We start from the raw sequence: 13,784 nt of genomic DNA on the forward strand, positions 1-13,784 counted from the left end.
GTAGAGGCATTCCAGCTTCTGGAGGTTTGATGCCAAAAAAAAGAGACAGTGGAATATGCTCAACATTTTATTTTCCTCAATAATATCCCTGTGAGGTGGAAACATGTGCATATAATTGTCTGTATTTTACCAGTGAGGAAACAGAGGGATAAGAAGGTTAGTTGTTAACGGAAGTGGCAGAACAGAAATTTAATTTTTCTGTCTCCAGATAGACTACTTCATCTACTATGATTTTTTTGAAGAGCATGAAACATAAAAGTTTAAAATGGACATCACAGTCACTCCCATGTGCTGTCACAAACCTCCTCTTCACAAACCAAAGGGCTTATGATCAATTGTTCTCAAATATGTTTCATGTTGAGAGAGGTCTACATGAATAACCCTGAAGTGGAAGGGATATCTGGAACTCACTGAAAATTAAATTAAAGAAGAGAATATATAAATCCAGTTTCTTTGAATTTCACCTCTGGTTAATCATCAGAGTAAATGACCCCGTATTGAGAATATGTTCCTTAACGACTGAGACTTGTGCACAATGCAAACTAGGTCCCTTGGTACTCTTCAGTGCTCCTTTGACATCACATTCCACGTGGAACAGCAGTTTCTATTTACAGTATAAAATCATGAACTGACTGTACATCTGTCAGCCTTGTACATGGAAGAGGATTCTACATATCCTATGTCCGCCTGCTACAAGAAGGACTTCTTCCAATGAAGAGATTCTGATTCCTACCTCTGTAAGCAGCTTCAAAACTCTGAATTCAACTAGCTAGGGCTTGTTTAAAACTTTGCAGACTGGTGTTAAGGTAGTTAAAATGTTTTTTCCTATCAGATGTGTTCTCCCAAGATGTCTAAACATTGTGTGCCATCATTAGAAAATGTTCAGCAAAGAAAACTGAAATAGGGAAATTCTCTATTGTTTTCTCTTGGGAGGAGTTGATCTGTAAATTAAATACTTTAATCTGCTGATTTCATTGTGAATTTACTTAATTCTTGCAGGGGAGATAGAAATCACTCCTTCTACAAGTAATGATTTAGTTAACAAAAATTAATTCTTTGCTCGTGTGCTCATGACTTTAAAACTCACTTTACAATTGACAGCAGGTATCTTATCAAAATGGAGTAGACACTCTTTTGTAATTCTATATTGCCTATTAGGATGTAGTCAGACCTTTTCTTTGAAAAAAAAATTTGGATTCTATCTTCTCTTCAGGAGCCCTCGTGGTGCAGTGGTTAAAGCACTTGGCTGCCAACTAAAAGGTGGGCAGTTTGAACTCACCAACCACTCCAAGGTAGAAAGATGTTGCAGTTTGCTTCAGTAAAGATTGACAGCCTTGGAAATCCCATGGGGCTGTTCTGTCCTATAGGGTTGCTATGAGTCAGAATCAACTCAACGGCAGTGGGTTTGGTTTTGGGTTTTTCTTCTCTTTCCTTAAGGATATTGTCTAAACTGGTTTCAAAAGTGCTTAACAGGATGAACAAAAGCTAGTGGAGATAAAACCTTGAATCTCATGTTGCATTTAATTTTCAGGGCACATTTTAATCAGCACCCAGGAAAATTTTTGGAGCCTTGATGGCATAGCTGTTAAGAGCTCAGGCTGCCAACCAAGAAAGGTCGGCAGTTCAAATCCACCAGCAGCTCCTTGGAAACCCTATGGGGCAGTTCCATTCTGTCCTATAGGGTTGCAATGAGTCGGAACCGACTTGATGGCAACGGGTTTTTTTCTTTTTTTTGATTGTTTGTTTTAGGGAAATTTTACTTGGTTCCAAAATGCTCTTTAGTTTTCAACTTCTCAATCTCACCTTCTGACTGTTTCACAGACAAAAAATAAACTTTTTTTTTTTTTTTTTTGGTGAGACAGGTTGTCAGTTCCCAGAGAGAGGAAGAGTAGAAACCATAAATGAGCGCTGTCCCCAACCAAGGTGCTGAAGAGCAGTCCGAGGCATTCTGCTATCAGGTGAATGGGTCTTGCCCCAGGACCATCCATCCTCTAGGCATCCAGCTGGCCATCTACCTGGTCTGTGCAGCAGGCATACTGATTACTGTCCTAGGAAATCTGTTTGTGGTGTTTGCTGTGTCCAACTTCAAAGCACTTCACACTCCCACCAACTTGTTGCTGCTCTCCCTGGCCCTGGCCGACATGTTTCTGGGCCTGCTGGTGCTGCCCCTCAGCACCATTCGCTCAGTGGAGAGCTGCTGGTTCTTCGGAGACTTCCTCTGTCGCCTGCACACCTACCTGGACACCCTCTTCTGCCTCACTTCCATCTTCCACCTCTGCTTCATTTCCATTGACCGCCACTGTGCCATCTGTGACCCCCTGCTCTATCCTTCCAAGTTCACAGTCAGGGTGGCTGTCAGGTACATTCTGGCAGGGTGGGGGATGCCAGCAACTTACACTACCGTCTTCCTCTATACAGATGTGGTAGAGAGGGGGCTCAGCCAGTGGCTGGAAGAGATGCCATGTGTAGGCAGTTGCCAGCTGCTGTTCAATAAGTTCTGGGGCTGGTTAAACTTCCCTGTGTTCTTTTTCCGCTGTCTTATTATGATCAGTTTGTATGTGAAGATATTTGTGATTGCTACCAGGCAGGGTCAGCAGATCAGTACCTTGAGCAAGAGCCCGGTTGGGGCTGCCAGACATGAGAGAAAAGCTGCCAAGACCCTTGGCATTGCTGTGGGCATATACCTCCTGTGCTGGCTACCCTTCACCATAGACACACTGCTTGACAGTCTACTTAAGTTCATTACACCACCGCTGGTCTTTGACATTTTTGTCTGGCTTGCTTACTTCAACTCAGCTTGCAACCCCATCATCTATGTCTTTTCCTATCGGTGGTTTAGGAAAGCACTGAAACTCATCCTGAGTCGAGAGATCTTCTCGCCGCAAACACCCGCTATTGATTTGTACCAAGAATGACTCCTTGCAGGCTGAGAGGACTGAGTGCAGGCAAAGGATAGGACTATTGAAGAAGAGGATGACTGGTGCTGTGGCAATGGCCTGTGGCGTGTCATGAGTTTGTGGGGGAATTATGGTTTAAGCGGAAGAGAAAAAACAAGCTCCTTAATTTAGAAAGAAGTGCAGTACTTTCCTCACTCAGCCTTTCTACAGTAGACTATGATAACAGGAGAGTGAAGTCATCTAAATATTCATTGGATGAGCCAATGCGCTGTGCAAATAGTTGACCTTTCATTCTTTGCTTCCCTTAAGACAACTGAAGCAAGATGTAGAGAGGGAGTGAAAAGAGCCCTGAGGTCAGGATTTCTGAGTTCTCATTCTGGCTCTGCTGCTTGCCAACAGCAGAGTGAGACTTGGACAAGTGTTTGAATCCTTCTTCCCCACTACCAGAGGGTGTCCTCATCTGTAAAACTAGGGGGTTGTACTGTGTGCTTTTTAGGTTCAAATATTGTATAATCTTACTTTGGAAGCAGTTTTTTGAATTATAATTTTACTTCATGTCATAATACTCAAGTGTTTTGAATGTCTCTTTTTCAAAATGTTCGTTTTAAAATCCTTGTCTTCTTGGAATCCAACCACTAGGCAGGTTTGTAACCCAGGTCTGTCCATTTCAAATATCACTGAGTAAATGTATTATATTCTTGAAGAAATATTTCCTTCTTTTTGTAATCATTGAAACTTGAAAATATGTGTGATATTTTGTAAAGTCATAATTATCCATATCTGACCATTTAAATAGTTCCTTCTTCTTTAAACTTCTGTCACATAAGCTGGAATTTCTGTCTTCCAAGAATACCAGCACCCGACTTTCTTTGGAAGAACAAGTATCTGTGCCACATGCACGCTCAGAATTGCACCGAGCATTTCTCAGGAGCTATCGCTAGTGAAAGTGCTGACACCTTTCACAGACTTCTTGCTTCTGTCTTCTTCCTGAATCTTTTCCTAAAGGTCACCTTACATCTGTTATTGCTTTTTTTTTTTTCTTCAAATTAATAATTTCTTACTTAGAAATGTATTTGTAAATTAATTAGATTAGAAGTCTCAGGAGTAAAGTTGCATATATACATACACATACATATTATATATGTACCTCAATAAAATTTAGGTAATAAATGAGTAGATGTGTTTCAAAAATATTTCATATGTCAACTATATAGAGAATTAGCCATTAAACAAATTGATTAAAAGAACCATTAACCTGTCAATAACATTCTTTAAAGAAGCAAAAGTTATTGTCAATTACATTAGAGGAAATAGGTTTTTTTCATTTATTCTTAACGTTATACACATATCTTCATATGTGTATTCATATCTGTATATAAATGTATACATATGTGAATATATATGTATCTGTATATATATATATATATATATACATATATGTACATTCACACACTTTTTTGCTAGGGAGATAACCTTCATTGACCCCTTAATTTAAAAAAAAAAATGTGTTGTAAAAATGCATTTTCTATATATTTTTGGATGCTTAATTTTAATTATTCTTTCTTTTGCATCTACTTTTTAATTAAAATACAGATTAATTACAAATTAAAATTTATTCTAGTATACACATATTTGAGATATTAAGGATCTAGGGACACTGTGCCTTAGATACAACAAAAAAGTATAATTTGCAAGGTATAAGTCAGGTATTATTTTAAAAACACATATGCACACACATTTCCTTCTTATCATCCTAGCATGCTCATTCACAATGCACTGGCCATGGCACTCTCTGTCCTGGAAATAAAAACACCAGCTACCCCACAAGTAGACACAGTATACCAGTCACTTTTGAAGAAGTAGGAAATCAATCTATGTCTTTTACATCCTATTATTTTCTGTCAGGTGGCAAAGGCTGCATTAGCCAGGATAGACATGCACATTGATGAGAGGGAAGGATGGAAAGAGAAGAGGCAAAGGTTTACTGAGAACCTACAGTGCTCGGCACCTCACTTAATGCCCACAAACCCTGCGAGGTAGACATTATCAATCCATTTTATAGCTGAGGCACAGAGAGATTCATTAATTTACCCCTGGTCTCTCTTTTGAAAGGCCTTAGCCTATCTACTATAACCCTGAGTTATTAGAGGAAATCAGATAGCTAATATACCTGTGAGTGGAACTAAAAAGCAGAATTAGTGGTAGAAGACTTTACATTCCAGTGAGTCATAGGAATGTAAGGTATCCTGGTACAATGTTTGTATCATCAACAGACTAGGATGGAATGAGAACAAGAGACACATCTGTGGTGGACACGACAAAGGGGAGAAAGTGCTGATGGGTGAAAAGATGAGGCACCTTGCCCCAGGATTTGAAGCCCAGCTCGTATATCCTCTGTGATATGAGAACAGGATATAAGAAGCAAATCTGTCGCATGCAGCAGACCTGCCGCATGCAGCAAACTTGTTGGGGCTTTTGGACAACTGAATATCTGCCTTCAATGATACTCCTCTGAGATGTGAGTAGAGTGTCCATGGCGATACTTTATGTCTGGGGGATAGTGACGTTTCCTCACTGTCTTTTGCTTACATTCAAAACGGAAGGACACGATACATTGCAGTTAAAGATTAATGAATATAAAGATATAATATTTTTCCCATATAATTCCATGGACACCTTAGTTTAAGAGTCTCCTTTAAATGTCAACACCAGTGCACTCCTCAAAGCATGATACCCTTCCAATCAGATATGAATCGAAACAGAAGTAGTCAAGCCTCACCTTTAACTGCTGATAAGCTGTAGCCTGCTAAGAGTCATCTTTATCAAGGAACATTTTGCCAGAAAATCATTTCTTGGTGTTTTTGTACGTGTTTAGAATTTTTTGTCTTTATTTTATTTCTTTGTTCCACAAAACAGTTCAGTATGATCTTAAATTCTAGATGTATTCTTCTGGATGAATCTGACTATTTTTGTAATAATCTGACCATTATTTCCTTTCTAAGCAGATCTTAACCTAATTATACTGTTTTCTACAACTTAGTCAAAGTCGGTTACAGTCTATTTCTTTCAGATTGTCTCTTAGGTCACCAAAGTTGGCATAATGTGAGAATATATAATACACATGAGTGTATGGTATATGAGTATAAATATATGACCTATACACTGTGCATGGATCAGTCCCTGGAGAAGGACATCATGCTTGGTAGAGAGTCAGTGAAAAAGAGAAAGACCCTCAACAAGATGGATTGACACAGTGGCTGCAACAATGGGCTCAAGCATAACAACAATTGTGAGGACGGAGCAAGGCCAGGCAGTGTTTCGTTCTGTTGTACACAGGGTCACTATGTGTGGGAACTGATTTGGCAGCACCTAGCAATAACAATGCTGTACATGTGAACAAGGGCTCTGATCAGGGCAATGTCCATAGCAAGAGCTCCTTTGTGTTGCTTTTGCATAGCTCTGATCTCTAAGTTAGATTCATAAGGCTCAACAAGAATCAAGAGATCACACTAACAGTGGCTACCAAGCGTGTGAAAGAATCAGTCTGCTCTCCTCTGCAGAGGTTTATGATTTGGATAGCTTTCCTGTGGAGCTCTGAAGGCTGCAAAGGTGGATCTGCCTGGATAATCGAAGAGAAGGGAGTAACTGTCCTCAGTGCTACCACTTGACATCTATCAGATTTTGCCACTGAAGGTTTGTCTTCTACTGTTCCCATCTGTCTTAGCTACTTAGTGTTACTGTAACAAAATATACCACAAGTGGGTGACTTGAAAGAACAGAAATTTATTTTCTCACAGTTAAGGAGGGTAGAAGTCTGAACTCAGGGTGTGGCTGTACGGGAGGTCCTTCATTATCTGTTTCAGCTTGTAGACATCAACTTTTGTCATTCCTGGGTTTATAGATACATCTGTCTCCATCATCAATCATCCTCTTCCTCCTGTATGTATCTCTGTATCTTTTCTGGTCTTTTTATACCTCAGAAGTGATTAGGTTTAGGACCCACTCTACATTGATATGATACTCATTAACATAACAAAAGTACTCCCTCTCCCTATTCCTACACAGGGTCATATCTACACCTCTGTTTATGCTCCTTTTATGCCAGGAACATATGTGTTTTCACAGGAACTCCAAAAGCCATTTTGGGACCATGAAGAAAATATCAGGAGAATTTTAGTACCCTTGGCCCTAACATACTAGCTGCTGAGGCAAAGGCAGAAACCATCTCACTAAACTTTTTATTCTATAAGCAGAATCAACGCTAATGTGTTTAAACCATTTCTTGCCAAATTCAGACCCTGAGAGTTATACCTTAATACACGGTTTGATGCCCCATTGAGTAAAGCAGAGTGTCTCGGAGGAACTGTGTGCACTTGTTCCCCTACATGTTCCGACCATTAGAAGGGGCTGTCTGACTAGGTATGACTAATGGCTTGCAGATACATGTGTCCTTTCAGACTGAAGCATATGAGAGGTGCTTCATTGAAAAGATGGTACCATGGAATCAATGAAGCTTGCATCCTTGAGTCACTGGGTCAAGGAGAGCTGCCCTAGAGAGTCACCCTAGATCCAAAGTAGACTTTGTATGAACAAGATATAAACTGTTGTGTTAATCCACAAAGATAGTTGAGCTTGTTTTTATTGCAGCAGAGTCTAGACTATACTAACTAGGACCCAGCATATCTATGAAGTTGTATGCTAAATATTGTGCTTATGTGATTATGTACATTTTTTGGGGGGAGAGAGTATATAAATTTCAGCATATTTTTTATGCAACTATGATCTACAAATTGTTAAGATCCATTGACTTACACAATAAATTAAATGCTAAATGTCTTGTTACGGATTGTTGTTGCTGCCATCAAGCCAGCTACAGCTCACGGAGACCCCACATGTTACAGAGTAGAGCTGCTTAGCATTTAAATAATTGTACTTCTTTGTGCCCTCTTCTGTTTGCCCTAAGCTCTCATTTCAATGCATAGGAATGAATTTGAGCTTAGAATTCAGATGATTTGAGCTCGATATATGGCAGGCTTTTTTTACTAGCTGTGTGATGTTGTGCAAGTTACTTTGCTTCTCTGATACCCAGTTTCTTCATCTGTAAAATGAGCAGAACATAGGATTAATATGAGTTCACTGTGTTTTTATACATCATAGTTGACCAATAAATATTAAACTTTTATCATAGTTAATATATTTTTACTTAATTATTTATGTTTATGTATTTTCTCCCTTTTCTGATTTTAAGCCCTGAAGGGCAGAATTATGTGGTTCTTCTGTATTTTCTACAGAGCAGCATTGTCAGCTGGAAATATAATATGAGCTGTACTTGTGATTTTAAATCTTCTAGTAGTAACATTTGAAAATTAAAAAAGGAAAATTTACCTTTAATAATATAGTTTAATTAACTCAATGTATCCAAAATTTTATTATTTCAACCCATACTTAATATAAAAAAATTTAACAATTTCACATTCTTTTGCTTGTACTAAGTCTTTAAAATGCTAAGTGTATTTTTCACTTATAGCACACCTCAATTTAGACTAATCACATTGCAAGTGCTCTGTAACGACATGTTGCTAGTGACTATTGCATTGAACAGAACGGATATAGAACCTAAAATAACACTTAATTGATTGATTTTGACTCCCTTACCAAATTCCTGTGCTCTAGGCAAACTGGTCTGTTGACCTTCAGTCCTGTGTGCTTAATTTGTGTTTGATGTGCTGCTAACTCCTTGTCTTTGATGGACATATTTACTCTGCCTAGAAATTCCCATTTTAACCTTTTTTCTGCTTAAACTAGTGCTCCACTACTCAGCTGGAGTTCTGACTTTTCCATAGAACCTTCTCTGATCCCACAGCACCCTATCCCTCCTTGAAAGCCGTGCCATTTATCATATGTCCCATATCATACAATTTATCTTACACATCGTGATTGACAACAAATGTCATGAGTACCTACTCATTATTGAACCAGGGATTGGAAAAATACTACCTCTACTTTACAGGAATATATAAGTCTAACAGTATTTTAGATGTAAAAAGACCACTTAAAAAATAAAGAAAATATTTGATAAGTACCAAATTGGTGATATAGATCAGTGTTCTGCAAATATTTTTCTTAGAAAATTTCTCCATCCCCATTCCCTCTCATAAAGAGACCTCCATGGTTAAATAGGTTATGGAAATTAATATTTCAACGGTTAGACAGGTTTTGTTAAAAATAGGACTTCTCAGAGTCTTTCATATGCCAATGTGTAGTGTTATTCCCAAGAAGAGCTATTAGTATGCAGCAGTTCCAAAACACTCTTGATGCAGAAACTTTTCATTGGAGCCCTTCGTAGGATGGCTGTTTCATAAAACTCCATTTGGGAAAATTGGCCTAGAAGACAATGAGAATTTATAGGAGTTGAGAAGGGAAACTGACCCCATTGATGTGGGATATTAGAAAGGCATCAAGGAGCAGGGCAGTATGCATTTAGAAAATAGGAGAAAATGGAGGATAGCTCTCTGGCTAGGGAAAATGACTTGAACAGAGGGGTAGAGACGAGAATATCCAGTGAGTCTGCAAACCACAGCAGAATGCACGGGAAGGATCAGGGAATGTTCAAACGTGGAGAGTATTTGCATGCCCACCTCGGGAGGATTTAAGTGTGGCTGCTTTTTTGATGGTTATTCAATTGTTTTATTTCCATGTTTCCTGAATGTTCTGCGCACTTTTTCAGTCTTTCTACTCCTGCCATTCCCTTGGCCTAAAAATACCTTCCCTTCCTTTCCCTTCTACAAAAACCCATCTTATGTATCAAGGCCCAGCTTAGATGCAACCGTTTATTTGATACATCTGCTTGATCTTCCATCCATGAGTGAATATTCCTCTCCTCTGTGCTGCACAAATGTTTCTCCTATTGTTTAAACCAAAAAACCAAACCCATTGCCCTCAAGTTGATTCTGATTCACGGAGACCATATAGGACAGAGTAGAACTGCCCCAAAGAGTTTCCAAGGAGAGGCTGGTGGATTTGAACTGATGACCTTTTGGTTAGCAGCCTAGCTCTTAACCACTGTGGCACCAGGGCTCCATAAATTCTAAGTTATGATTGCTGTTATGTTTGTTTTCCTGGCTAGATATTATAAGTTCCTTGTTTCGTATTCCTGATAGCTCCGAACCTAGGACCTGGGACATGCTAAGTCTTCGGACATATTTGTGAAATGGATAAATGGATGAATGAGTATAAGATTAAACGTCTTGTTGTCCTCACATAAATAGGTTGGCAACTTCATCAAGCAGATATTGTGTACCATACTTTTTTAATCTTTTAATGACAGCCTGTTTTAGAATAAGTAGCCCTGGCGGCTCTGTGGTTAAGAACTCAGCTGCTAGTAGAGCTCAGCTGCTAACTGAAAGGTAAGTGGTTTGAACTCATCAGCTGCTCCACAGCAGAAAGACGTGGCAGTCTGCTTCTGTAAAGATTTACAAACTTGGAAACCTTATGGGGCAGTTCTACTGTGTTCTATAAGGCCGATAGGAGTCAGAATCGACTTGACAGCAATGGGTTTGGTTTTGGTTTGGTATTTTATAATAGTTTCAGATTTACAGAGATAGTACAGAGAGTCCCCATATCCCCGGCACCCACTTTGCTCTATTGCTAGCATGCTACACCAGTACAGTACATTTGTCACAATGACTTAAAAAAAAAAAAAAAAATACATTACTATTTACTAAATGCCATACTTTTTTCAGATTTTCATAGGTTTCGTTCCTGGATCCTATCTGGGATGCATTACATTTAATTGTTTTACCTCTTTCAGTTCCCCTACACTGTAGCAGTTTCTCAGACTTTCCTCATTTGATGACCTTGGCAGTTTTAAGGAGTATTTGTCAGGTGTTTTGTAGGATGCCCCATTACTGATTGGAGTTTATCTGGAGTTTTCCTTATGATAATACTGCAGTTATGGGTTTTGGGGAGGAAGGTAACAGAGGTAAAATGCTATTCTCATTACATCATGCAAGGACACATGCTATCGACATGCCTTATCACTATTGATGTTAACCTTGATCACTTGACTAAAGTACTGTTTGCCATTTTTTATTTCCACAGTGGTCCACACTGCTTCTTGCCAAAGTCAAAGCTTCTTAACGACAAAGGTGGGATTTACTACCTTTGTATTCACATCATCTAGCACTGACTTTTTTTTTTCTTTTAGCACTGACTTCAGTACAATGTAGGCATGTGGTTATGTTTGGTAAATGTAGGAAAAAATGGAGAATACCTGAATACCTTTATTGAGTTGCATATTCCATGATAAAACGATTAAGGAAACAATGATTTTAATGAGTGGCTCTTAAAACTTGCAAATACCTTGTTGCATTAAGCTTTATCATATAAAAAGAAACTAGAGAGCACGTTCAAAAGAGATTCTCCTTGAATGAACAGGGAACATTCACTCTGTGTGAACAGAAACATACAGCACTATCCACACCAACTATTCACAGTTTTGAGCAGTAATAGTAGTATCGAGAAGAGCAGGCAGATAGTAACCCTAACTGCATCCTGGGGGATGCAATGGCTTCTGCTTCCTGCACTGGGGGAGGAAACATTGACACAGGGATGCCGGCATCTTGTTTATCAATCATACCAGCCTGGTTCAGATGATGTCTGTGTTTCCCAATTGCCCTTACATGCTCAGGTTTCTCACAGGTATGAATCAGACACAGTGGCTGGGTTGCTCTGCACTCAGTATTGTAAGAAAACACCTCCTCTCTCTTTTCCTTAGGCACTGAGCACAATAGACTTAACAACTACCCAAGAGTCTCCCTTGGGAAAACAAGAGACCAGTGAGGGCTATTCACAGATGAAATTTTGACAAGCTGGGAGAGTAGAAAACTGTGTAAGGAAAAGAGGAAAGAGAATCAAAGAAGAACAAAGATGTTTTCAGGCGGCATACCATAATAGAGGGAAGAGCCAGGGGATCACAGAAGGGAAGTATCTGCAGAGAGTGGGGTATGCTGAGCTCTGAGGCAGTTAACAAATAGGAATTTAATATTTATTCATCTAGTAAATACGTTTGGAGAAATGACTGAGGTCTGCACACCTTAGCAAGTCTGAAAATACTGATTTATTATATCTCATTTGAAGAGCAATTCATTTTCTCGTTTTTTAATATTCTTACTGAACTTTTTAAAGTGTCATTTCATTTGGAAATTGTGGCAATATCTTCAATTTTCTCAATCAATTTGTTTACATTTGTTCAGAAAACAAATTCATGGTTGCTGAATGGTCCTTTAAAACTTGACCACTCACAATCAGTTTTATGGATTTCCTAAACCATGGGTAAAAGAGAGCATAAATCAAAGGGTTCATGGCTGAGTTATAATAAGCACACCAACAGCAAATCTCATAAATATAGGCAGGGGTTATGAAGCCCATATAAGCATCGATTAATGAATCAATACTATATGGTAACCATGAAATCATAAATGCAACCACTGTGATACCCAAGGTCTTAGCTGCTTTTCTCTCTCTCTTGGCCACTCTGGCTTTGTAACTCTCTGATGATAATGATGACTCTCTTGTTGCAATCTTTTCAGCCTGTCGTCTGGCCACAAGGAAAATATTGGCATAGAGGATTATCATAACCAGCGTCGGTATGAAGAAAGACAGAAAATCTATCAACACCCAGTTCTGATTTACAACTGTCTGACAACCACCTACACAGTTGAGAGCACTAGATAATTCCTCTAGCCCGTCGTCATTGGCACCTGTAAAGAACACGGCACCGCTGTACGTAATTGGCAGGATCCAGGAAAGGCCGATGCATATTCCTGACACAGACACTGTAAACTTGGTAGGATAGGCCAGAGGGTCTGTAACAGCAATGTACCTGTCAATGGAGATAAAGCACAAGTGGAAGAGAGAAGAGTAGCAAAATGCCACATCACAGCACGTGTGGAAAATACAAAAACTGTCTCCGAAGTACCAGCAGCTCTCCACCAACCTGACCATGCTGAAGGGCATCACGATCACTCCGACCAAAAAGTCAGCGCAGGCCAAAGAGGAAATCAGAAAATTGGTTGGAGAGTGTAGCTGCCTGAAATGCAGGACTGAAATCATCACCAGGAGGTTTCCAAACACAGCCAGCAGAGCCCCACAGCCAAACACGGAGTACAGGACCACCCTGGGTCCAGGCGAGTAGGGAGATTTGACACAGGATCCACTCACATTCTCATAGCAGAGCTGCTCGGGGGCAGGTGGGGACGCGCTGCTGCTCATGGTGCTGCTGTTTACACTGGGAGACATTGTCCTTCCTGGTTAGCACAAAGAATGCAGAATTCCAATTTTCAATGCCTCTGTTAAAAATCACATCCACAACCACACACACAAACCCACCAGATGCTTGAGGATCTTTTTTTCAATTTTTCATTATAAATATCAAGTGTTTTCTATAAAAAATAAAACACAGCAAAAATTATGTTGCACAAGATTACTGGGGATTTATTTCAACTAACAAACGCCCAGCATTTTTAATTTGATAAAATTCTCTTTTAGCTATAAGTATTTTATTTTTTACCTCTAGAGTTCTTTGCAACAGTCACTGACATGAAATGTAATTATGAAGCTGAAGGATCGCCTCCTATTAGCTTAACTCTATGACGTTTGATCTGCATACTACCAAAAACCCACAGCCCACAGTCCTTCCAGCTAAATAAATGCCACCAATGGAAAAACCCCTAGATGGAATCCCCACAGTGTAAGGCGTGAACTAATACAATTATTTTCAACTGTGATCATTAAGAAAGTTATTCTACAAAACAACCCTCTACATTAAATTAGATTGGCCATTATATATTTTGTGCCGAAGATGCCTTTTTTTTTTTAAGTATGTAG

The 13,784-nt window shown here is 39.2% G+C and overlaps 2 protein-coding genes across 2 annotated transcripts; one reads left to right on the forward strand and one right to left on the reverse strand.

Annotated features, from left to right (window-relative positions):
* The first annotated feature begins 1,901 nt into the window (after nt 1-1,901).
* TAAR5 (trace amine associated receptor 5) lies at nt 1,902-2,915 on the forward strand. Its single transcript, XM_049901245.1, has one exon. The coding sequence runs from the start codon at nt 1,902-1,904 to the stop codon at nt 2,913-2,915; it is 1,014 nt and encodes a 337-aa protein (XP_049757202.1).
* Nucleotides 2,916-12,137: 9,222 nt separating this feature from the next.
* LOC126085626 (trace amine-associated receptor 6-like) lies at nt 12,138-13,169 on the reverse strand. The gene has a single exon (XM_049901212.1). The coding sequence runs from the start codon at nt 13,167-13,169 to the stop codon at nt 12,138-12,140; it is 1,032 nt and encodes a 343-aa protein (XP_049757169.1).
* Between the last annotated feature and the right edge of the window lie 615 nt (nt 13,170-13,784).

This window comes from Elephas maximus, chromosome 1 (assembly GCF_024166365.1).
Source record: "Elephas maximus indicus isolate mEleMax1 chromosome 1, mEleMax1 primary haplotype, whole genome shotgun sequence".
NCBI lineage: Eukaryota > Metazoa > Chordata > Mammalia > Proboscidea > Elephantidae > Elephas > Elephas maximus.